Source organism: Somniosus microcephalus, unplaced genomic scaffold (assembly GCF_052327205.1).
Source record: "Somniosus microcephalus isolate GS21.2 unplaced genomic scaffold, FLI_Smic_1.0 scaffold663, whole genome shotgun sequence".
Classification (NCBI taxonomy): domain Eukaryota; kingdom Metazoa; phylum Chordata; class Chondrichthyes; order Squaliformes; family Somniosidae; genus Somniosus; species Somniosus microcephalus.
Window position 1 is genome coordinate 46,637 of NW_028225850.1, and position 26,439 is coordinate 73,075.

The 26,439-nt window shown below is 45.4% G+C and overlaps 1 protein-coding gene across 3 annotated transcripts; it reads right to left on the reverse strand.

Moving 5' to 3' along the window:
• Nucleotides 1-6,069: 6,069 nt before the first annotated feature.
• LOC147081217 (targeting protein for Xklp2-like) lies at nt 6,070-25,491 on the reverse strand. 3 transcript variants are annotated; one of them, XM_085980895.1, is made up of 7 exons: nt 25,475-25,491; nt 24,838-24,980; nt 22,576-22,699; nt 14,557-14,696; nt 11,219-11,370; nt 7,615-7,792; nt 6,070-6,774 (listed from the first exon to the last, which is right to left on the reverse strand). In XM_085980895.1, the coding sequence occupies exons 2-7, from the start codon at nt 24,968-24,970 to the stop codon at nt 6,749-6,751; spliced, it is 753 nt and encodes a 250-aa protein (XP_085837021.1). In that variant the 5' UTR covers nt 24,971-24,980; nt 25,475-25,491; the 3' UTR covers nt 6,070-6,748. The 3 variants fall into 3 exon arrangements, with proteins under 3 accessions (XP_085837021.1, XP_085837020.1, XP_085837022.1); XM_085980894.1 differs by having other exon boundaries at nt 7,615-7,803; XM_085980896.1 differs by lacking the exon at nt 7,615-7,792.
• Nucleotides 25,492-26,439: the final 948 nt, after the last annotated feature.

Here is a 26,439-nt window from a genome sequence, read left to right on the forward strand (position 1 = left end):
TTGCAAGAGGATGAGAGTACAGGAGCAAGGATGTCTTACTACAGTTATACAGGGCCTTGGTGAGACCACAGCTGGAGTACTGTGTGCAGTTTTGGTCTCCTGACCTAAGAAAGGATATACTTGCCATAGAGGGAGTGCAGCAAAGGTTCACATGACTGATTCCTGGGATGGCAGGACTGTCGTATGAGGAGAGATTGGGTCGACTAGGCCTGTATTCACTAGAGTTTAGAAGAATGAGAGGGGATCTCACTGAAACGTATACAATTCTGACAGGGCTAGACAGACTGAATGCAGGGAGAATGTTTCTCCTGCCTGGGGGGTCTAGAACGAGGGGTCACGGTCTCAGGATACGGGGTAGGACATTTAGGACTGAGATGAGGAGAAATTTCTTCACTCAGGGGTGGTGATCCTGTGGAATTCTCTACCACAGAAGGGTGTGGAGGCCAAGTCACTGAATATATTTCAGAAGGAGATAGATAGATTTCTAGACACAAAAGGCATCAAGGGGTATGGGGAACAGAGCGGGAATATGGTATTGAGATAGAGGATCAGCCATAATCATATTGAATGGCGGAGCAGGCTCGAAGGACCGAATGGCCTACTCCTGCTCCTAATTTTCTATGTTACATGTCAAGCTTTAATTTGAGGGTCTATTTACCAACTACACCAACCATGATGACAGAAGGCTATTAGAAAATTGATAAATGCATTTCTTTCACCCATTCCAGGACTCCCCAGATGAGCCACTGGGGATTTCCTGCTCTTTATTACAGGGGGTCACGGCTGCTAGCCGCCGGTGCAAAGATGAGGTCAAGGCCCACCTTGATATTCGGCTCCCTTGTGCACATGACAATCCACCCTCCCGCAAGAAGCGAGACTCCCTCCTTAGCCAACCCCCGAAGGGATATTGTAAACGATTGAAAATTGACTACACAGGCGAGCTGCCTGAGACGGCAGGGGCAAATAAATATCTTCTAGTTACTGTTGATTATTTCATTTCGTGGGTCGAAGCTATTCCTTTTCGTCACTGTACTGCTTTAGCGACTACGAAAGCACTTCTTGAACAAGCTCTTTCGCGGTGATGTATAACACAGGCAACAGACACCGACTGAAATAAAACTGAGCTGGGAGACTCGCCATCTTCTGGAAGGACCTGTAAATGACTTGTAGGGACACGTACACCTAAAGATTTATAGGGTGGATTGAAACTCCCGATTATTCCTACTGTTAAGCTTTTCTTCTGTATCTCTGCCTTCCTATTTATGTACTTGAATGTGTGTTGAATTTGTAGTCTGCGGTGCTAAGAGAAATGATACACGATTTTACTAATCACAAGTCAGGTTATTTAGATGAATTAACAGAGACAGTGCGGCAAGATGATGGGACGGTGCGGGAAGATGATGGGACAGTGCTCCAATAATTACAGGACTGGCTTAAAAGAATAAACAGGCAGACAGGGGATGGTGCTACAGAACAAGCAGGGTCAGTGACTGAACTGGCAGAAGGGTTTGGGCAGATTAGCAATAAAGTTAATACAGTAATCATTCAGAACAACAAAGATTACAAGGAGCAACTGGTCTCACAGGCAATCACGTGCCGTATGTATAGAGGGTTTGTGCTGAATCAGGTTCAGAAAGAGGTGGATGTTGTAGAACACGATAGGATCCAAAATGTTATATTTGCCAAAGATATGAATATCTGGAAATCAGATGTGGATATGGATCGGGGCAATGTGCGAAGATTCGGATCGGTGTATGATACCATGGAGCCTTGCAAGAGGAATGACAGTATTTTGGGACTGAATCCTGGGAAAATGGCAATACATAGAATTGGATAGAACAGAAACAGACCATTCGGCCGAACTAGTCTGTGCTGCTGTTTATGATTCACACCAGTCTCCTCCCATTGCATCGACCTCATCTCAACCTTTCAGCATATCTTTCTATTCCCCTTTCACTCATGTACTCGTCTCTTTCCCTTTGAAAGCATTTAAGCTATTTGTCTCAACCTCTTCCTGTGGCAGCAAGTTCCACTTTCTAACCACTCAGTAAAGATATTTCTCCTTATTTCCCTATTTGATTTATTAGTAGCTATCTTTTATTTATGGCCCCTTGTTTTGGATTCTCCCACAAGTGGAAACGTTCTCTCCACCTCTCACCAAGCCATTCATAATTTAAAGATGTCGATCAGGTCTCTTCTGAAGAGAAAACCACAACCTGTTCACTCTTTCCAATAGCTAATCTCTCAGTTCTGGTGCCATCCTTGCAAATCTTTTTGGCACTTCCTGAAGCGAGGAACATAAGAAATAGGAGCAGGAGTTGGTCATTTGACGCTTGGAGCCTGGTCCACCATTCAATAAGATCATGGCTGATCTTATACCTCATCTCCACTTTCCTTCACTATCCCCATATCCCTTGATTCCATTAATACTCAAAAATCTATCGATCTCTGTCTTGAATCTACTCAATGACTGAGCCTCCACAGCCCTCTGGGCTAGAGATTCCCAAAGATTCACCACCCTGAGTGAAGACATTTCTCTGCATCTCAGTCTCCGAATAAGGGTTCAGCTATTTAGGACTGTGACCCCTGGTTCTAGAGTCCCCAGCCAGGGGAAAGATCCACCTGCATCTACCCTGTCAGACTTCAATGAGATCACCTGTGATTACAGCTTAGGAGAAACTCTACACGCACGGGGCCCTTCATGTGGTCAACATTCTCGCTTACACCAACCAGAATGACTAAAATTGGAGATTAGATATTGCTGCCTGCAAGGGCCCACAATGTCACAGAAATTCAAGTAAACTTTGCCTCCGACAGAAGCAGACTGTTGTAAGTGACGGGAATGTTAGCACGGACAGGAAAGTAGGCTTCGAGGATGCAACCAGGTTATTTCGGAGCCTCAAGTTGGGAAATGCAAGTATAGGTGCAGAAAGTAGAAAACCCATGGTGAGCTTTGTAAATATGTCCACATATTAACACGCATCAGCTACCGGTTATACAGGGACAGGCCTGAAAAAGGTGGAAACAGTCTCATTAGCCATCCAATAGAAAATATAGCAAGTCAGTCAGAGATGGGGAATGAGGAAATGGCAGAGAAATTAAATACTTTGTTTGTTTTCAGGGAGGAAGACAAAAAAAACTCCCAGAAATACGAGAAAACCACAGGTATGGCAAGAATGAAGAACTTAAAGAAATTAGTAAAAAAAAAATACTAGCAAAATTAATGGGACTAAAAGTCGATAAATCCCAAGGACCGGATGACCTACATCCTAGGGTTTTGAAAGAGGTGGCCATTAGTATAGTGGACGCATTAGTTGTCATCTTCCAAAATTCTAGAGATACTGGAACGATTCCTGCAGATTGGAGGATAGCAAATGTAACCCTGCTATTTACGAAAGGAGGGAGAGAGAAAACGGGGAACTACAGACCTGTTAGCCTCATCAGTAGTTGGGAAAATGCTGGAATCTGTTATAAAGGATGCAATAACTGTGCACTTAGAAACTAATATTAAGATTGGGCAGAGTCAACATGGATTTATGAAAGGGATGTCCTGTTTGACAAACCTATTGGAGGATGTAACTAGTGGAGTAGACAAAGGGGAACCGGTAGATGTGGTGTATTTGGATTTTCAAAAGGCCTTCGATAAGTTCACAAGAGGTTGGTGAACAACATTAGGGCACATGGATTTGGGGGCAATATACTAACATGGATTGAAAATTGGTTAACAGACAAAACAAAGTAGGGATAAATGGGTCTTTCAGGATGGCAGGCTGTGACTAGTGGGCTACTGCATGGATCGGTGCTTGGGCCCCAGCTATTACAATCTATATCAATGATTTGGAGGAGGGGGACTAAATGTAAATTCCAAATTTGCTGCTGATAAAGTTAGGTGGCAGTGTCAGTTGAGGATGTGAAGAGGCTTCAAGGGGATCTTGACAGGCTCAGTGAGTGGGCAAAAACATGGCAGATGGAATATAAGGTGGATAAACCTTGGTAGAATAAAAAAAGGCACAGTATTTCCTAAATGGCAAAAGATTGGGAAATGCAGATGCTCAAAAGGGACCTGGCTGTCCTTGTACATGAGTCACTGAAAGTGAATGTGCAGGTGCAGCAAGCCATTAGGAAGGCAAATGATATGTTGGCCTTCATTACAAGAGGATTTGAGTACAGGAGTAAAGAAGTCTTACTCCAATTAAATAGGGCCTTGGTGAGACCACACCTGGAGTACTGTCTATAATTTTGGTCTCCTTACCCAAGGAAGGATATACTTGCCAGAGGGAGTGCAACGAAGGTTCACGAGATTGATTCCTGGGATGGTGGGACTGTCGTATGAGAAGAGATTGAGTAAACTAAGCTTGTATTCTCTTGAATTCAGAAGAATGAGGGGGGATCTCATTGAAGCGTACAAAATTATTACAGGGCTTGATAGGGTGGATGCTGGGAGAATGTTTCCGTTGGCTGGAGAGTCTAGAACCAGGGGCCACTCAGGACTGAGATGAGAAAACATTTCTTCAGAGGGTGGTGAATCTTTGGAATTCGCTGGAGGCTCAGTCATGGGTGTGTTCAAAACAGAAGTCGATAGATTTCTGACTAGTAAGGGCATCAAGGGATATGGCGATAGGGCCGGTGAATGGAGTTGAGGCAGAAGATCAGCCATGATCACATTGAATGGCGGAGCAGGCTCGAAGGGCTGAATAGTCTACTCCTGCTCCTATTTCTTCTCTTAAGTGTCTGTGATGTGGGCTGAATAGGCTTGTTTTAGGAATTTACTGGGAAGAGATAAAATAGACATAACCGATCCACGGTTTCTCGTTAGTGATTAAACAAAGGTTACTGTGCAAGCAACATTGCATTTCCTACATTACAACAGTGACTAGACGTCAAAAAGTGTTTCATCGGCTGTGAAATTCTTTAGGACGTCCCGCGATCGTGAAAAGCGCGATACAAGTGCAAGTCTTTAGGCCTGTTGGAGAGAAAGTACACTGACATAATAGCGTTAACCCAGGACCAAATTAACCATATACAAAAGGTAGAGCTCCTGGGGGGGACTGTTATAATTATTTAAAGCCTTACGCAGTTGCAAGGCGGCGCAAGGGTTTGGTGGGTATTGGCTGGGCAGTTGTTGGGCGAATCAAAGTTACAGCACGGAAGGAGGCCATTTCAGCCCATCGTGTCCGTGCCGGCCAACGAAAAGCTATCCAGCCTAATCCCACTTCCCAGCTCTTGGTCCGTAGCCCTGCAGGTTCCAGCATCCCAAGTGCACATCCAAGTACTTTTTAAATGTGATTAGGATTCTTGCCTCTACCATCCTTTCAGGCAGTGCGTTCCAGACCCCCACGACCCTCTGGGCCAAGACATTTCCCCTCAAATCCCCTCTAAACCTTCCCCCAATTACTTTAAATCTGTCTCCCCTGGTTTTTGACCCCTCTTCTATCCACTTTTAGGCCCCTCAATTTTATACACCTCAATAAATGCCCAACCCTGTGCCAGCAGAAGTGAATTTCTAGCGGATGGGCACCATTGCATGTGGAAAGCTGGAACTTGTGGGGCGCTTATGACTCCATACGCACGCTGCCAGCCCTGTGAAATCCTGCAACATGTCGATGAGAACAAGGAGCGGGGGGCGGGGGAAGGAGGTCCAGCATTCGAGGTAATAATGCTTTGTTATTAAAGGTTAAAGGCAGGTGGCAGCAGCGGTTCAGACTGATGGTTGAATATGGAACACTGACCGTGCTGGGGACCCGAGTTAGCCCATTAAACTCGGTGAATCGGCTGGGCCTCCATTGCCAGCGGGGCAAGTCCGTGAACAGGAGGAGCGGCCTAATGAGGCCAGGTCCGCAGGAAAGACAGGAGGAGGGAGGCAGGAAGAAAAAAATAAAATCACATTATTCCAAAACTGGACATTCCCGAAATCTGTTGATGCACCACCGCATATTCGCAATACAACACGATCTAACCCAGAGTTTAAGCAGCTCCGGCCCAGTCTCATTTGCTATTCCTGCGACACCGAATTTCACTTCACCCGGAATAAGCTCGGCTGTTCAAGATCCAAACACCGGAGACCATACCTTACGTGGAAGGTCTTTATTAAGTACAAACAAGTATTAAACATTAAAACCACATCCATACATGTACCGAGTTTGACAATCCCTGGCCACTTACTGCCCGGCTCCCCTGGGACCACAGTCCCGCAGTAACGGCCATCAGCATCTTCGAAACCAGATACAAGGAAAGGAGATTTGGATTGGGGAAGATTCCCCTCTGGGGGTCAGGAAGAGCAAATCTTGCAGATTAGAGACTCGTGCATCACTATTCAAACAAAGTTAAACATTTCTGATCCAATAAGGTCAGCGACTGATCAAATCGGCCGGGTGAGCGCCAGCGGAGGGCGGATCGGTCTGAAGAATTAGTAACATTTCACACTGACCTGCTGAGATCCCGCGTGACCTTGGAGCAGTGAAATAAACCCCGGGCCTAAAATGTTACCTCTCGGGCGCTGGCCCGTTTTCAAAATTTCAGCTGATAAAAAACAGTTCCGCGGCCTGGTTGGGTTTTGAGACACTAAACCGGAATCATTCAATGACCGCAAGATCAGGATTATACCGGCGGCAGTAGTAAAACTAAAACATGGAAGAGTTTTCACAAAGGAGGCCCTTGGAGAAGACCGGACTGAGCAACGACAAACGGACACGGATCAGGAAATTCCGGCTCTCGACTGCTCACTGATCCCAGTTTTCACAGTCTCCCTTTACAGATGAACAAGGCGGGTTGAGGCTAAAAGTGCAGAGGGAAAGAGAAACGCGGAATTCAGTCTCAAGACAGTGACTTCTGGCGAGCTGGACTCACCCCGGCCCCGCTCTATTAATAGTTTGTGTCCCGGACACCCCGCGATAGACCGAGTGAGTCAGCAGGCCCCGAGATCCTCCCGTTCATGTCTCAGCCCGCTGGGAGAAGGGATATAAATCCCGGGTTTGATGGTTACCCGCGCCCACCCAGTTATTTCAGTCCAGTTTAAACAAGCTTCCCTTTACCCCGTTCTTTGTCAATCTGCTCTAATTGTGCTATTAATGTACAATGAGGAAGAGTGCGGGCCCGTTCATCCCCGACCTCCCTCCAATAACCAGTCAGGGAACGAGACTCCAATCCCCAGGGTCCTGTTGGGAAACAAACGGACGATTCCTGGGTCTCAATGTCCAGAGCCGGGAGCCATTAGTTGGCAGAATCTCACAGCTCAGACGCTGTCAGTTTACCTCTGGGGTCAGATTCAAATCCAGCCCGGAGTTGGCGAGGCCTCTCCCGGCTCGAAAAATACTTGGGCCTCAAGCCATTTCTCAACAGGCACAGCCCCGCCGTGGGCCCTGGTCAGAGCGGCAGATTCTGATACCAGCTCGGGCACCGCGTTGTTCGGGTCGGGCAGTAAGAGCTGGGCGTGTCCAGAGATGCTCGAACAGGCCAGTGTTTGGGGGATCAACGTTTAAATCGGTTCTCATTTCAAGGTTTATGAATTGAAGACTATGGGCAGAGAGCGCGGAGAAGGCCGTGTGTGGGGGCGGGGGGAGAAGGCGAAGATAGAAGGCCTCCGAGAATGGTCGGGAGAAGAGCCGACTGTAGTACCTGGTGTCTCCTGGCGCCTGGCCCGCTTGCCGCCTCTCGCTTGTGTGCGATGTTCAAACACGTCAATGTACTCTGCCATCGAGATATACTGCCCGAGAGCCGCATCGTTGCACTCCCTTTTCCTGGGGCAAGACAAGTTGAACGGTCTTGGCACGGTGCATCCTCTGGTTGAGTGTGTCTGGATTGACACTTGCGTTAGTGCAGAATCTCAATCTATTCGCCAATCCCAGGATTGGCATCAACTCATACAATGTCTTGCACCTTCTCCAAGGCCAATACATCCTTCCCGAGGCGCGTTGCCCAGAACTGAACCAAGTTCTCCAGAGGTGGTCCAAACAGAGCTCTGTACAACCAAATACTTCCACTGACGGCCTTCACTCGAGGAAGCCCAACATCCCATAGCCTTGTAAAGTTATTTTGTACCTGTCCACTAGTTTAATGATCTGCTCATGTGCCTCAATCTCTATTCCTTCAGTTCTTAGCTGACCACCATTTATAAAAATACTCGGATCCAAGTTCCTCAGGGTCTAAAGTGGATGACCTCCCTTCCCTTCATGAAACTCCAGCTGGCCACAGTTTTGCTCGATCAGCGGCCTTTTGAAAATTGCTGCTCCCACCTATACTACTAACTGTGCCATCCAACTCGCTCTCGTCAACACACTTGGATATACGGATCTCTATTCCTTCATCCAACTCATTGAAAGTGAAAAGCTGACGCCCCAGTACGGATTCCCTAGGGGAACCGCCAGTCACAACCTGCCAATTGGAGTACGTGTCCAGTAGCCCGACTGTTTCCTGCCTGCTAACCAATGTCGAATGGCAGCCTCCTTTTCCATGTGCTTTCATTTATGCCAACAGCCTATTTCGTGAAACCGTAAACCAACGCCTTCTGAAGTCCATAGTAGAATTACATAGAATCCCCAACACAGGAACAGGCCGCTCGGTCCTACTGCTGCAAGCTACACAAGAGCTGCCTTCCAACCCTAGTTCATCAACTCCATGGGTAGAACCTTGTATTCCTTTCTCCCTCGTTAATGTAGCTGCTCCTTAAATGCATCTATACTATTTGCCTCAACTACCCTCGTGGTATCCAGTTCCACATTCTATCAAGTAGTTCTTGAAATCTTAGGGACGATCTTATGATCTAGTTTTGGGTTCTCTACAAGCAGACACATCTGTCTAGTTGTTTCCCCCAAAGCCCCGCATAACTGGAGACTTCCATCAGGTCACCTCAGCCCCAGCCAGCTAGTCTTTCCTGATGGTGCAAGAAATTGCACCGATGAGCCTTCTCCAGTGCCTCATTTTTCAATAGAGATCACGTGTACAGTACAGGAAGTCCTATACAAATTAACCAGAACTTCTGCTCTTCAATTCTTTGCTTCTAGTAAAACCCAGTTTGGTTTGTATGCGCTCTTAAACCGACCTTGCTGTTGCTACTTTTGATTTGAGAATCTGTTCGAGAAATTCTCCTCTACTCCATTTCAATTCTTGTTTACCAAGGATTGTGAACTCATTTACTTACCCAAGATGCACCAACTCCTTTAAATTAATTTCCATTTAAATACATTTAAAACGTGACCAAAAATAGGCAAATCAATTACCCTTTACAACGCTATGCTGGCTCCGTTGTCCAAGTGCTCAGTCAATCTACCACTAATGTCGTGGAGATTTGTCAATCTTCAGCCCCCATTACCATTTAGATTTAAAGCCAATTAATTCTACACAGTTTCCTCATTATTTCGCAAGTCTGCCATTTCCTTATACTCAATTACAGCATGGGCTTCATCTGCTCAGATTATGGCACCAATTAATTATTCACGTTTATATTAGGAAAAAGCGGGTGGTCGTGAGTGACGTGCGCCCCCTTGAAAATCGATAAGTGAAAATACGGAAATGGTGGCCATGTTGAATAATGCCAGACATCAACGAAATGTGGACTCAATGAAAGCAAACAGTAATGGCACTAAGTGACCCAATGGCTCCCATCCCAGGGATTTAAAGGGAGCAGATAAGAACATGCCAGATGCGCCAACTATGATGTTCCAAATTGTTCTCGATTCAACAACTATTCCTTTAGTGGGAAAACTGCATGATACTCGCTATTCAAGGAGTGTGAAACCAGGAATTAGAGCAGTTAGCCCAACACCTGTTGTGAAATTACTAGAGTCCAAGGATGTAGAGACTAAACATTTGAAAAGTGGCAGCTGATCAGAAAGCCTACATGGATCGGTGAAAGGCAGGTCATGCCTGACGGAGGTGGAGTCGGAGGAGGGTCTATGGAATTCCAAAAGGCATTCAATAAATTCCTCAAGACTGTTAGCTAAAAGTTCAAGCTCATGGAATTGAAGGCAAATTAACCTTATTAGGAAATTGGATAATTGGCAGGATGTAACTAGTGGTGTCCCACAGGAATGTGTTGGGCCTCAACTATTCACTATTTATTAACTAAATGGGATAGAAAGGCACATGGGCAAAACTGTGGCAAATGGATTTCAAAGCAAGTGTGAGGTCATCCACTTTTGAATGCAGGATAGATCAGAGTACTTTCCAAATGGTGAAAAGCTAGTAACAGTAGAGGCCTAAAAAAAGGCCTCCCGCCCTGTACATAGATCGTTAAAATTTCACGGACAGCGACAGAAAATCAAAAATAGCTAATGAATGCTGGTCTTATATCTCGAGGATTAACCAAGGGGGAAGAGGTAGAAGTTATGCTACTGTTAGACAAAGCCCTGGTTAGACTACACCTGGAGAACTGAGCACAGTTCTGGGCACCACACCTTAAGGATATCAAATCAACTTATTGTTAGTGCACAAGTGCATACAACGAAATATAGGCTTGTGGTTCCCAAGAGTGTACATTTAGATTAAGACATTTAAACATTCAACATACATTTGGCTTGTAATACATGAACATAAGCATAACCATAATAAAGTGCATTGGCAGATGTGCAGGCTTTAGAGTTTATTTCTGGAGTTCAGTAGGATGATAGCCCTAGGAAAAAAGCTGTTCCTAAATCTGGTAGGTACGGGTACGTATATTGGCTTGGCCTTGGAGGGAGTGCAGTGTAGGTTTACTAGAATACCTGACTGCCAAGGGTTAATTACGAGTAGAAATTATACAAACAGGAGTGGTATTAGCTGGCATTTAAGCTTAAGTGGATTTGGTCGAAGTTAGATATTAAAGCGAACTGAAGGTAAAGAGAGAAACTATTACTCCTGGTTGGAGTCTAGGACTAGGGGACATAGCCTATTGGAACCACACCTTTCAGGGGTGAAGTTAGTAAACGCTTCGACATAAAATAGTTAGAAGTTTGGAACTTCTGTAAACGGCAATTAATGCTGGGATCAATTGTTAATTTTAAATCTAAGATGGATAGATCGTTAGCCAAAGGTACTAAGGGATATGGGGCAAAAGCGAGTATATGCAGTTAGGTCACAGATCAGCCATGATCTCATAGCAGAACAGGTTCGAGGGGCTAAATAGCCTGCTCCTGTTTATGTAGGCATCAGGGCTTTTAATGAGAAACGGCTCAAGGTATCTTGGGATTCCTCTCAGCGTTAAATGGATGGTGAAATGTTACCGTGGTTCTCGGTATTCACTCACCGAGGGCGGGTACTTGCGGAGATCCTTGATGAAGTGCGACAGTTTGTACTCTTGGTCTGATCCGAACTCCCGGTGACCTTCGGCTGGCCTGTTTGTGTGGAGCTGTATATTGATCGGCCTGGTGAGCGGGATGGAATTCCTCATGTTCTGACCTGAGGAGATCACAAGATTGAAGGCGGCATCGGATAGCTCAGTCCGCTTAAAGACCCAACACGCATTTGCCATTTCCACACTACCGATAGGTACTTAACAGACACTGCTCCATCCAAATTCCCTCCGGTTTTTCCCCACACAAGCACCTCTTTACCCGGTCCCAGCTTTAGCTACAAATTTGCCATTTTTACATTGAATTGATGAATCCAATGTCTTCCTGTAGATTAACTCAAGATGGGCAAGGCATCAGGCCTTCCCCAGTCTGCCCACAAGACCCGATGCTCACCTTGGACCCTCAGCCTGACTAGCAAGTGCCCACTGTATCCTTCACCCAAGCTCGCATTCTCGAGATTCTGCTAAGAACAAACTGAACACTAATGAGATATCATGGATGATTAAAGCCACAAGGGAAAAATGAGGGCAAGGAAAGAGGCATACATTACGTGGACAGCAAGGGGAGAGCATAAGGGAGAATACGACGAGATTAGGAGAGAAGTCAACAATTAGGAAGGCAAAGAGGAACTATGAAATTAAATCAAGGAACATGTAAAATATTTTAGACAAGCTAAAAAAGGGGAAGTCGGAATGGGAATTGGGCCACTAAGATGGACAGGATCATACCACAGGCCGTGATAGAGAGATGGCAGAAATTAAATAATTACTTGGCTTCTATATTTACCAGGGAGATAGAACAGGTGGACATGACGCTGGAAGGCAAAATTAGAAATCTGCATTGAGATATTAAATAAACTAAATCAAACTAAGAAAAAACCTGGTTCAGATGGGTTACATCTGCACATTTTAATATAATCTAGGGAAGAGATAGGCTCATACTACATATATTTAGTAATTCGTTAAAAATGGTGGTGCCAGAGGACTGGTGGTTAGCTAATATACCTATATTTAAAGGAGATAGAACATGTCCAGGGAACTATAGACCAGTCAGCTTAAATGGTGGTAGGAAATATAAATGGAATACCGACTAAAGGAGAAAACAGAAAATCTAGAAAAGCCAAAAAAGGAATAGCCAACATTGATTTCAAAAGGGAAAGCTTGTTTGTTCAACCTCTGAATTTTTTTGAAGAGGCACCAGGGAGAGCAGACAAGGGTGATGCAGTAGGTGTTATTTATCTAGATTTGCAAACGGCCTTCAAATAAGGTACTACATAAGAGACTGATGAACAAAGTCAGAGAATGCAGAGTCAGGGGACAAGTAGCAAAATGGATAACTAGCTGGCTTGAGGAAAGGATGGACAGGCTGGGTCTCCTTTCTCTTGAAAAAGGGACAGCTGAGAGGTCTTTAAAATTATGAAAGGTTTGCTAGTGTAGCTAGAGAGTGTTTCCACTTGTGGGGAAAGAGCATAACTAACTAGAGGCCATCAATAGAAGATAGCCACCAAGAAATCAAATAGGGAATTCAGGAGAAACTTCTTCACTCAGTGGTGAGAATGTGGAACTCACTACCACAGGGAGTGGTTGAAGCAAATAGTATGGATGTACTTAAGGGAGAAGGGAATAGAGGGCTACAGATGGAGTTAGATGACGAAAGACAGGGGGAGGCTCGAGTGGAGCATAAATGCCAGCATGGACTGGTTGGGCCGAATAGCCTGTTTGCACCACAGCCTATAATGTAATCTCTGAACCTTTTAGTCAACCTATAGTTTGTCTGTGGAATCTTCGATGCATATTGGAAATCTGGGTGTCTCTCCTCGTGGATCTCACTGCTTCCCACTTGGGATATCACTTCTCCAGTCACCCCCAAAATTTAAAAGTTGCGGGATTTTCACTTTCTGAACCCTTATTAACGGAAAGTCCACAGCAGGAGCTGAAGAGGTTGCTGTAGTGCAAGTGAAGGCGAACAGCAAGAAACATTCTATAAAACTGGATACATCAGCAGAGCAAGGGGACCATTTCAGAATTAACAGGAGGGCGTTTGAAGTGACGCAGCTCAGAAGGGCACAAGGTCAATATTCAAGTTCTCCTAGAACTTGAGAAACGGTCCACCTATGTGGTGCTGATTAAGGCCCAGGACAGTCTCACGCCTTGGGGCAGAGTTGCTGGACTCTGGCAGAGCATCAACGACAGCAATTCACTGGCCATCATCCATCTCAGAAGAGGGAAACACGAGGGACACCACTTGACATGTCAGCAGCTCTACATTGGAATATGGCAATGATCAGGCTCAGAGATGTGCCCGCTCCTTCATAGAACTGCCTCACAAACATAACCACTTGGGCAAGATCCTGGAGGCCATTGATAGTGGGAGCCCCCACCCAATGTTTTCTCGTGGACGATCATTTATCCTAATAGATTTACCGTGATCCGATGGTCCAAGTGTACTGCATGCCACTAGCCAGAAGATGGACCTGGATTAATCATATTCTGTATTCCTGACAAAGATCCTAAACAAATGTGGCGCTGGACGCGACCCAACAGGGATGCAGCTGAAGTGAACTTGAAAGGATGAGCTGGAGTTAAAAGCCCAAGACAGAATGGAGCGGTGTCGTTTGGCTACTGCCTTATGTATCGGCACAGGAAGAATGATCCAGGGCCCCAGAAGGAATTGAGGCCATTCTGAAGTCACTCAGTGCCAGTGAAAGCATTCAGCGCTATCCATCCCCGGGATGCTCAGTAGGGATGTGGTGCCACGCCATCCTGCTGGGAAGAAACAATACAGATACAGGCGACTGGTGACTCCAAACTCAGCAGATTAAAGAAGCCGATCTTCAAACGGACCCAATTAGCAGCCTCTGCCGCTGTGTTAAACACTGACCATCAGCCTCTGATCAACTAACTGATGGAATTGGCTAATGGTCCGGGATTCTTTCCCTTGTAGAACAGACTCAGATGAAACTGCTGACAGTGACAATCATGAAAAATGAGCTTTTCGAATGGACAATGTTGGGAATCAAATTGAACTCAACTCTAGATGATCATCGCAGGTAGAGCTCCAGTTGGAGAAACAGAAACTGAATTACTTACAAGGCAATACAACCTACGCGCCAGCCTTCTCCCCATAGTTCAGTGGGTTACAAATAGCCTGTGGACTATCTAATGCTATTTCGTGAGGATGGCTTTAATGAACCTTGCATTTCATCTCTCCAACACTGGCTATAGACACCTCCCTCCAAAAAGGTACACGTGGAATCTCTTCCAAATCAGCCACGCGCAGTCAACTAGCTTACTTGTGCCAGCAATCGCGAGATGCATCATTGCTTCGTTTTGCCGCCTGTGCTCTGCCGTCTCCCTTTGTAATCGAGAGATTGTTGACATTTCCCGCTCCTCCGAGCTCATTGGCCTCCAGTATACATGGCTCCTGGACCGCCTAGGGGGTAAAGGGAAGCACAGATGTGCTTAGTTCACCCAGAAAAGCGGAGTTGGCAGTTAGTTCACGCAGTCTGGCCAACACTACAAATTAGACAGTCTTTTCTTCATAAACTTGATTCACACCAACAATTCAAGCTCTCCAAAGAGAAAGAAAGCAAGTTTATTTTAAGACCTGTTATATAGCTCATCACGTCCCAAAACGCTTTAGAACTTGGAAGTGTAGTCACTGTTGCAATGTAGGAACCGTGCCAGCCAATCTGAACACAAGCTCCCACAAATAGACTAGATAATGTTTAATCTGATACTTTGTTTAACTTGTCCCATTACCACCTCCTTTTGCCTTGAATATCTGAACATCTCCTGCCTTGTATCCCATCACAGACCTTCCCCTTTGTTTTCATCCCCTCCACCACTTTCCCAGCCACTGCAGTTGCTTAAAAATCTGTTCCATTTCCTGCTTTTTTCCAGTACTGACGGAAGGTCATCGACATGAAACGTTAAATCTGTTTCTCAGATGCTACCTGACCTCCAGCATTGTTTTTATTTGAGATTTCCAGGATCTGCAGTATTTTTAGATAATCTGTTTCACTGACGTTGATGGATGGAATATTGGCCAGCACACCGCTGATAACTCCCCTGCTGTTTTAGTGCCATGGGAGATTTTGCGTCCATCTGAGAACAGACAGGGCCTGGGTTTAATGTCTCATCTGAAAGGCGAGCACCAGCAACAGTGCAGCACTCCCTCAGTACTGCACTGGTGTCAGCCTAGATTATTATACAGGTTTTTGCAGTGAGACTTGAAACCACAACCTCCTCACTCAGGCGAGGGTGCTCCAACTGAGCAGCAGCTGTCTCTTCCCTGCCTCTCCCACAAAAGTGGCGAATTCCTAAAAAAAAACAGGTTCAATTTGCACCCCAACCCCAGTAATTTACAAGGTGAGCAGGAATTGGGACAGGTGCCAGGACCTGAACTATAGGGGGCTTCACTGGAGTAATGAGTCAGCTGGTGATCATCCTCTAGCCAGGTCTCGGGCTTTTTAAGTTCAGGGTTATTCGGAGGGAAAATGTCCTCCAGCATCGAGTGAAGGCTCAAACCTTCGGGGTGAGCGAGACCAGCTCGGAGTCCTGTAGACTTCCTTAGCACAGGTCACCCATTAGCGGGGCTGCGATAGCTAATCTGGCTCTGAACTTCAAAAATCACCAGGTCTGCAATGGTCACTTCTATTCCCAGTCCTACTTCCCCTCGGCCCCAGAGTCACTGGAGGGTCGCTAGTTCCTGGTTAGAAAATTGAACTGCGCGGGTTTGAGCCTCACGCACGGACAACAGACAGGGAGCCAACGCCTCAGATTTACGAGACCAGAGGTGACACTACACTGGAGCCATTCCCCATCTCTTATTCTAAATGGATAGTGGGGACACCTGATGGTCCAACACTCCGCTGAAGCGGTAGAAATCAGGTCCAGACTAAGGAATTAAGCTTCGATCGGTTTTAACTATTAAGTGGTGCGTTTAACCCAGGGAATCACTGCAAGAAACAGCGTGAATTTAGAAGCAGCATGAATTTAGAATTTACACAGGTCTCAAAAGACAATATCCGGACACTGACTTTTGGGCGGCATGACTTCACTTTACTAATCCTGATGAATCCGAGGCAAATACGAAACTCGAGGTTTGATTTGACAGGAGAGCAGTTAGCACGGGTGACAACAGCAGATAGAGGCTCAATGTGGTGAATCGGGATTGATGGAAATCACAATCGGAAGTTTACGGTACAGAAGGATGCCATTCGTCCCATCATGTAATGTCGAAATAGCCATCTAGTCTAATCCCACTTTCCATCTTTTGGTGCGTATCGTTACAGGTTACTACACTTTGTGCATATCCAAGTACTATGTAATGCGATGAGGGTCTCTACCACCCTCAGGTAGCGAGTTCCAGGCCCCCCACCCCACCACCCTCGGTGAACATTTCTAAACACCTCTAAAGACGACTTTCAATCTGTTCTAGTTATTGACCTCCAACTGAAATAGGACCGTCCTATCCACTATCTAGACCCCAGTTTATACACCTCAATGCAAACCACCCCAGCCCATCCAATCATTCCTCATTGCTAAAGTTCTCCAGTCCTGTCAACATCCTGGTAAATCCCCTTGTACTTTTAGTGCAATCACATTTCCTTTAATGGCGACCCCAAAGCTGTATGCAGGGCTCTAGCCGAACTATTAGCAAGGGATACAAGGCAATCTTTCCCTGGCCCCCATCAGACCCGCGATCGAGAGAAAGAACAGTTGCAACAGGAGCTATGCATTTATCCCACTGATTCGGATTCTCGGTTAAAAGGCACCGCCCTAAAAAGTCAAGTCATTGGGGAAGCTGGACACTGAAGGAACAAGCCCAGTTCGGACCGACGTGTGTATGCAACTTAATTGAGAACTGTGGGAGTTCGAGGCAGAGTCAGCTTGGGTCTCCGGGGGACCACCACGTGACCTCGAGCACCTCCCGATTGTTGGGCTGCAGCAAGCCTGCCGGAAGAGAAGGCGATTCATTGAACATCCAATTATCTTTATCAGAGGGAGACCATCTTCAGGCTGAAATAAGGAAGCGTTATATGGAACCAAGTGAAACCTGTTGGTTATTAATACCACATTCAGTTAGTCCTGACTGTGGGAGTTACTACCTGGTGAATCGCCACTGTTCTGGAAAGGAACTCGAGCTTAAATTTACCGGACAAATTACTGGTGAAGTCTAGATATGAGCAACTGGCGGTGGGAGAAATTACGACCAAGACCAGCCAGTTCTCAAAGGAGACCAAATTGGGCAGGTGGGAGAAGCCAGCCGATTTCTGGCCACAGTTTAAAGAGGCTCAATGAACCGCAGCCCCGGCTCCCGGGATGTAACCAGGCTGAATTAACAAGGCGAGTCTTCAAACAGCATTCGAGCTGACTGTTCCACTTGCAGCCAGTGAACTGTGAAGTGAGGAGCCGCCAGAGCAAGGCCGACAGTCACGATATCCAGAGAGTAGTGAGAGTCTGCGCCTGCGCCTGTTCTTTCGGCGTGCAATCCATGCACTTTTATCCCCTGCAAGCATTTATCCAGTTCCCTTAAGGCTACTGTTCAGTCGGCATCCACCATCCCAGCAGGCAGTGCATTCCAAAGACTAACCACTCGTAAAGTTTCTCATGTCGCCTTTGGTTCTTTTGCCAATCACCTTAAATCTGTGCCCTCGTGAGCTACCCTTCAGCCATTGTAAGAAGTTTTCTAAACCCTTTGATTTTAAACACTATTAAACAGCCGATTAGCCTCCTCGGCTCCAAGGAGAACCGCCCCAGCTTCGCTATCCACGTAACTGCAATTACTCATCCCTGGAACCATTCTGGTAAATTTCGTCTGTACATAAGAACATAAGAAATAGTAGCAGGAGTAGGCCAATCAGCCCCACGAGCCTGCTCCGCCATTCAATAAGATCATGGCTGATCTGATCCTAACCACCAATCCACTATCACAGGACCATCTACTGAATCAAACAGAATGAGACACGAAATAGGAGCAGGATCAGGCTACATGGCCCCTGGGCCTGCTCCACTACCCACAGGGCCATGACCGATCCAAACCTAGACTCATGTCCAAATTCCTGCCCGCTCCCCATAACCCTTAATTCTCTTTACTTCTAGGAAAGTGTGTTTTTAAATTTATGTAATGTAGCTTCTACAGCTTTTTGGGGCAGCATATTCCATGGACCTGCCACCCTGAGTGAAGTAGTTCCTCATCTCAGTTTTGAAATGGCAGCCCCTTATTCTAAGACTATGCCCCCTAGTTCTAGTTTCACCCATCATCGGGAACATCTTCCTTGCATCCACCCGATCCAACCCCTTCACAATCTTATATGTTTCAATAAGATCGCCTCATTCTTCTGAACTCCAATGAGTAGAGTCCCAATCTACTCAACCTCTCCTCATATGTCCATCCCCGGGATTAACCGAGTGAACCTTCTTTGTACTGACTCGAGAGCAAGAATGTCCTTTCTTAAGTATGGACACCAAAACTGTACGCAGTATTCCAGGTGCAGTCTCACCAATACCTTGTACAACTGAAGCAATACCTCCCTATTTTTACATTCTATCCCCCTAGCAATGAAAGCCAACATTCCATTGGCCACCTTAATCACTTGCTGCACCTGCATACTAACCTTTTGAGTTTCCTGCACCAGGACCCCCAGATCCCTTTGTACTTCAGTACTTTCCAGTTTCTTGCCATTAAGATAATAACTTGCTCTACGATTTTTCCTGCCAAAGTGCATAACCTCACACTTTCCAGTATTGTATTCCATCTGCCAAATCTCTGCCCACTTAGCTTGTCGATGTCCCCTTGCAGGTTTTTTATGTCCTCCTCACTCACTACTTTCCCTCCCATCTTAGTATCATCTGCAAACATTGATGTTACACTCGGTCCCCTCCTCCAAATCGTCCCCTCCTCCAAATCGTTAATAGATTGTAAAGAGTTGGGGACCCATCACTGACCCCTGTGGAACACCACTAGTTACTGATTGCCAGTCTGAGAATGAACCATTTATCCCAACTCTGCCTTCTGTTAGATAGCCAATCCTCTATCCATGCCAGAATATTACCCCCAAAATCCTGTGATTTTTTATCTTAAGCAATAATCTTGTGTGGCACCTTGTCAAATGCCTTTTGGAAGTCTAAATACACTACGTCCACTGGTTGCCCTTTATCCACCCTATACGTTACTTCCTCAAAGAACTCCAGCAAATTTGTCAAACATGACTGCCCCTTCATAAAACCATGCTGACTTTGTCCTATTAAATTATCCAAATGTCCTGTTACTGTCTCCTTAATAATGGACTGCAAAATTTTACCTACCACAGATGTTAGGCTAACCGGTCGATAGTTTCCAGCCTTCTGTCTACTGCCCTTTTTAAATAAGGGTGTTACATTTACAGTTTTCCAGTCTGCCGGGACCTTTGCCGAGTCCAAGGAGTTTTGGAAAATTACCAATGCATCCACAATCCCTACCGCCACTTCCCTCAAGACCCTAGGATGTAAGCCATCAGGTCCAGGTGATTTATCCGCCTTGAGTCCCATTATTTTACCGAGTACCACTTCCTTAGTGATTTTGATCGTGTTTAGCTCCTCCCCCCCTTTAGCCCCCCTGTTTGTCCAGTGTTGGGATATTTAGTGTCTTCTACTGTAAAGACTGATACAAAATATTCATAGTGTTTTTGCCATCTCCATATTTCCCACCATTAATTTCTCAGTCTCATCCTCTAAGGGATGAACATTTACTTTAGCCACCCTTTCTTTTTATATAACTATAAAATTCTTCCTATCTGTTTTTATATTTTTTGCTAATTTACTTTCATAATCTATCTTCCATTTCTTAATCAATCTTTGTTATTTTTTGCTGTCTCAAAGTTTTCCCAATCCTCCCACTAGATTTGGCTACATTATATGCCCTTGTTTTTTGTCAAATACTATCCTTAATTTCTTTACTTAGCCACGGATGGCGGTCTTTTCTTTTACACCCTTTTCTTCTCAGTGGAATATATATTTTTTGGAAGTTGTAGAATAACTCCTTAAATGTACACTACTGATCATGTATCGTCTTACCCTTTAATCTATTTCCCCAATCCACTCTACTCAATTCCATTCATACCTGCATAGTCTCCTTTATTTAAGCTTAGCACGCTTGTTTGAGATCCAAACTTCTCACCCTCTATTTGAATATGGAATTCAACCATGTTATGGTCACTCATTCCAAGGGGATCCTTTACTAGGACATTTGTAATTAATCCTGTCTCGTTACACAGGACCAGATCTAAGGTTGCTTGCCCCCTGGTCGGTTGTTAGTTACATACTGCTCAAGAAACCCATCCCTAATACACTCAATGAACTCATCCTCAAGGCAGCCCTGCCCAATTTGATTTGTCCAATTAATATGATAGTTAAAATGCCCCATAATTATAGATGTTCCCTTATTACAACCCTCAACTATTTCCTGATTGATACTCCGTCCAACAGAGTTGCCATTGTTCGGAGGCCTATAGACTACACCCACCAGTGCTTTTCCCCCCTTATTATTCCTTACCTCCACCCAAACTGTTTCATTATCCTGATCTTTTGACCCAATATCATTTCTCTATTACAGTGATTATTTCCTTTATTAACAGCCACCCCACCTCCTTCCTTCCTGCCTGTCCTTCCTTCCTCAAATACTTGCATATCCTTCCTAAAATATGACCAGAACTGAATGCAATACCCCCGTTGTGGCCTAACTAGCGCTTTATAAAGGTTAAGCATAACTTCTTCATTTCTCTACTGAATACCTCTATTAAGCCCAAGATCTCATATGTCCTGCCACCTTCAGGGACCTATGCACATTAACTCCCAGGTCACTCTGTCCCTACACAAGTTGCGCCCTTAAGTGTATATTGCTGCTCCCTGTTCCTTCTGCCAAAATGCATCACCTCACTTAAATTCCATCTGCCACTTGCCTGCCTATTCTGCTAGCCTTTCTATCTCTTGTTGCAGTCGATTGGTTTCATCCTCATGGTTTGTCATGTCTGACATCAAGTCTTGCAACTCCAATTTACCCGGGCCAGATCCTAATCAATTCACTGAAAATAGCCCTCCATAACTAGACTAAATCTTACCATACTATGATAAATATACGAGATGCTCTCCAAATGTTACATTCACCAATTGATCGAGTTAGTTCCAGGACTACATCCAGCAATGCCTCTTCCTCTTTGGCTAATAAACCTACTGATCAATAAATTTCTCTTGAGCACACCCGAATTCCCTCCTTGAAAAATCACAGCCCCATTCCATAGAGGGAGTTAATGTCTCCCATTATCACTACTATCGTTCATGCATCTCTAGTTTTTGAAAAAATCTGCCCATGTATCTCCTTCACTATTTAATGGCCTATAAAATACCCCAAGTAGCCCAATGTCTCCACTTTCTCAACTACAAATCAAAGATTCTGCCTTTGATCCTCAAGGACATTTAGAATATTTCCCTCGATCAAAACCGCTACCCCCTCGTGCTTGGTCCCCTCCCCTGAAGACTTTGGAACCACCATATGAAGCATCCAATCCTCACATTGAGCCAGTTCTCGTTAGTGCCACATCATATTCGCGGTTTTTTGCGCCTGCAGCTCACCAACCTGTGCACACATGCACTCCAAATCGAACTTGGACTTTATTTTCTATGATCCCACCCAATTCTGTATTTCTAACTGGAACTCAGTAGTGTACATCTTATTTCTACTCTAAATACTACATATTGGTGCCCAACCATACTGCCGAATTAGTTTAAATCTTCCCAACATTGACTAACTTGCCCAGAAGTATTGGTCCCAGCTTTGTTCTGGTGCAAGCCGGCCTTCTTGAACAGGCCCCTCCCGCTACAGAACTGCTCCCAATGTCCCAGGGATCTGAAGCCCTCCCTCCTGCACCATGTCTCTAGCCATTCATTCACCTCCCATTTCTGCTCACTAGGACGTGGCACTGGGAATAATCCAGAGATTACTACCTTGGAGGGTCTGCTTTTTAAATTAATGCTGTGTTACATTTCTGGCAGCAACAATCCCCCTAAAATCTATGTTGAAACTAGTTCGAATCCCAATTCAACGAAGCTAATCACCAATCCTTCGGTAGTCACCGGTCGGTGGAGGGGGAGCACAGACAAGCCGGATCGTATCAGGCAGGGTCTTCAGAGATCCTGGATAATTCCTGGAAATCCGAACTCATTCCTCACATTGAGCCTGGTCTTCACGGCCAACGGGGAGACTGAATGATGACACGGCCAATCTAAAGGACTCCGCCACTGGAGGTTGAGGGAGACTCGGCATTACTTACCCCAGAGGCTGGGCCGGACCCTCAGCAGCGGACAGTCGGCCGTCGGTGGACCGTCTCCTGGCCTCCAGCGAATTTACCGTGTTCGGGGGACTGGTGGGGATTCCAGCGCTCGACGCTTCGCCCTCTGCAGAGACAGGAGGAGAGAGGCAGGAGTTTAGGAGGTGGGGGCGGTCAGAGCTCTTAAACTGTGACACTGAGGCCAAGCCGGTATTCTAAGCCAGTCTACAGCCATTTTCACAAACTCCAGGATCCGAGTCTGGAATTGAGCCCTCGATCCCACAAGAGATACTCCCCGGAGTAGGAATTCGCAGCCCTTCCGTGTACAGAGGGTGAGCGGTTAATAAAGGAACGGGGTAAATCTTCGGCCCCCAAGCCTTGAAAATCACTCGCTCGGGTTCGCTTGATTTTAGGAGCATATACACAAGCACCAAACAGATCCATTCCTAACTCGTTATTCGATTTAAACGGCGGGCGCTCACGGGGCATCGCAGGTTGTCGTCACAAAAGCAGAAGTTGCGCTGTAAGAGGATTCTACGATAGACACATCCTGCATTACAAGCCTTGAAAGGGATCCCAGCCCAGCGTTAGAAAGACAATAACCCGAGTCAGAACAGTTCTTCATTCTCTCCCAAGCCACTTCAGCAAAGGATGACGACATGTCATTCTAACCCAGCCGGTTATAATCCTCCGGGAACTTCCAGCCCAGAGACTGTGCGGCAGGCAGTGGGTTCGGTCCCAGTGAGAAGTTGAACAGTCTCCGGGCTCGGTCTGTTCACGGCAGTAATTTGAACCCAGCCTGGTCTGTGGGTTGTGAGCCCAGACTCCCGAGAGCCTGGATTGGAAAGATCACTCGAGTGGCCCACGTGGCTAGCCGGGTCGGACGGGTAGGTCACCGAGACAGAGGCGGGGCAAAGTTTGAAAAGTAAACTTCACATCGAAAGTGTCTAACCCGGCAGTACCAGGTTCGGTGCAAAAAGTGAAACATTATTCGGAGAGATGACAGTATACAGGGCGGTAGAATTTGGGAACTCATCCGCAAACAATGGATAGCTCAAATGTTAAATTTAACTCAGATGTGTTAACCAAAGGTATTAGGGGCAAAGGCGGGAATGAGTTAGGTCACAGATCAGCCATGATCTCATTGAACGGCAGAATATTGCTCGAGGGGCTAAATTGCCTCCTCCTCTTCCTGTTGTCCTATAGCATCGGTTCTGGTCAAAGTTCAGATTTTCTTCTGAAATAAAGACTTGCATCAGTATAGCGCCTCTTCGACCGCCAAACGTCTCAAAGCGCTTTACAGCCAAAGCAGTACTTTTGAAGTGGAGTCACTGTCGTAGTGTGGGAAACGCAGCAGCCAATTTGCAAACAGCAAGCTCCCACAATGATAGTGCCCAAATAATCTGCTTTAGTGATACTGATTGAGGATAAATATTGGCCAGGACAACAGGGAGAACTCCCTGCTCTTCAACCACTGTTAGAATCTTAAATCTCCGAGAGCAGACAGGGCCTCGGTTCAACATCTCACCCTCCAGCCAATGCAGCACTCAGTCCTGCGCTGGATTCTCAGCCTAGATTTTTTTATGCTCAAGTGTCTAACGGGAATTAACCCATAACCTTCAGGTGTGGGTGGTACCAGCGGAACCACAGCTCGACACAAGTGAATCAGTAAAGTGGGCATTAAACTCCGCTCATCATGACCGAGTTGCAGATGGACCGGGTTTAATTTGTTTTCTAATTCCTTTGACCCAGTTTGATTACAAATTAAATGTTACAATACCTTGATATTTGCAAAGTATTTTCCAAATTTAACAAACCGTTAAGGCCCAGCAAGTGAACTAGTGCCCCGTCACAGCTCTTGAGAGCAAGGGCCCCTCCAACACCCAAATGGCAAGGTAAAAATTCTACTCACATCTAGTTCCTCTCTACAAACCCAGAGTAAGATTAGAGACAGTGGAAAGATGTGGGGCAAGCCATTAGATCTGGACTGAGATTAATCTCCACGCTCACATCACAACTTAAGTGACTACACTTAATGTGTTATTGGGCACAAGGTGCTTTGGGACATCGAGGTCATGAAAGACGCTACATGAATGAAAGTTTAAGATTCTTAACACCATTAGAAAAGAGATCATTCTAATAGCCAGGAGACATTAAACATCCAGGACACCGAGTGAACCTTCTCCAGACTCGGCCGCTAAACCAGGGATCTCCCAAACATCTGGATTTCAGAGACCGAGTGAGTAGAAAGAAAAAGCAACTTACCGGAATCGCAGAGTTCTTCCCGTTCAATCAGAGGGCTCACCACAGCCTTTGGAACGCCACATCTCCAAGGTATACAAGGTAAATTGATTTTGGCACCACTCTCCATATCTGCTACTTTTACACCGAATGACATTTAATCTGATCTGCATCAGAAGGAGACAATTAGCTCAGTTAGGAATGGCCATTAACATATCTTGAAGACACGGTAATGTGGCAGCAAATAGAGGAAAGAGTGAAGGAGGTTCAGAAATGATGGCGGAGCAGGCTCGAGCGGCCAAGTGGCCTATTCAGGTTCTTCTGATTGCAGCGCTGTACTCCCGGCCAAGTAGCTTACAAAAGAGGCTTAGCCTAAATCAGAAGGAATCAAGCAGCCGAGACCAGGAGTCCGCCCCAAGACCTGGAAAACCAAACACGCCGGTTAACCAGCGGCTTATAAATAATTAAATAAGAGATTACAGCAACTATCTCAAACATCATCAGCACAGAAACTGCTCCAACTTCAACCCGAAACTTTTTGGTTCCCAACTAAAGACAGAAGGAAAACAAACAGAGCAGGGAGAGAGAAACAATCGCCCGCTCACTAAAACTTGCTCTGCTGTAACTCCAGAAACCACTTCCAGAGAATATCAGGTCAAACCTCGCTAAGCGTCTCTCACCTCTGTGTTTACCTCTCTTCAGCCCACAGCTCTGCTTTATACGGGACTCTAACCGTGCGTTGACCAATCAAACCTCAGCTTTAATCAAATCCTTGTGACCAGTGACGTCAGCATTTTTCTCGTCCAATGGGTTTCCGTGCTGATTGAGAGACAGCATCTTGTCAGGTCGCTACACATTGGAACTTACGTTCGACTGAATGAAGGACTCTTGCTCCCAGGTGTTGACTCGTTATCGACTGCCGCCTGGTGAGCGTGAAGTCTGCCGGACAGATGAACGAACACATAGGCATGCACGCAGATAGAAACGGCATACAATGTATGCAGTCATGCACTTGGAATTTACGCTTGAGCGAACGAATGGACGAATGGAGGAATGAATGATTAAACAAATGCCAGTTGGACTGGCGTGTACGGATTCTTGGTTTATTGCATGTTTGCAGTTTGTATTGTAAATATTACTGATTTACCTGTAAAATTTATTGTTGTATTATATTGTTGACCATAACTGGTCAATGAATGTAATGGATTTACTATGTAATTGTTGAGTTGTATAAATGTTGTTGTATTTGAATGTTAAAATTAGAAAAAAAGAGGATAACAGGTTTTACCAAGTAAAAATGAGGTGTTACTAGATTGCTAGTAGGACTGATATGTATTGTTTTTTACTATGGGTACTTGTATTGTTGACATTGTATTTGTCTGGAAAAAATGTATTCTTCTATCTTGTATTAATTTTAAAGCTGATTTTTGTTAAGGTTAGCTTTATTGTGGTTAATGAATGTAATGGATTTATTATGAAGTTGATGTATTGTAATAAGTATTACCAGATTTAAATAAAAGATTTGTCAGGTCGCATGGGATTGAGTGGAAAAGGCGCTGCGAATCGAAACCGATCCTCAGTCATTGGGTCTTTTTGATGGACCAATAAGGGTGAGACTGGGTTGCC

Bases quoted from the DNA above. Each gene is read 5' to 3' on its own strand.
- LOC147081217 (XM_085980894.1), bottom strand. From the start codon at position 24,970: ATGTCATTCGGTGTAAAAGTAGCAGATATGGAGAGTGGTGCCAAAATC. The intron at 22,700-24,837 runs GTAAGTTGCTTT...CTGTCTCTGCAG, and splicing joins GGAAGAACTCTGCGATTCCG to AGGGCGAAGCGTCGAGCGCT. The intron at 7,804-11,218 runs GTGAGTGAATAC...CACTAACGCAAG, and splicing joins TCCGCAAGTACCCGCCCTCG to TGTCAATCCAGACACACTCA.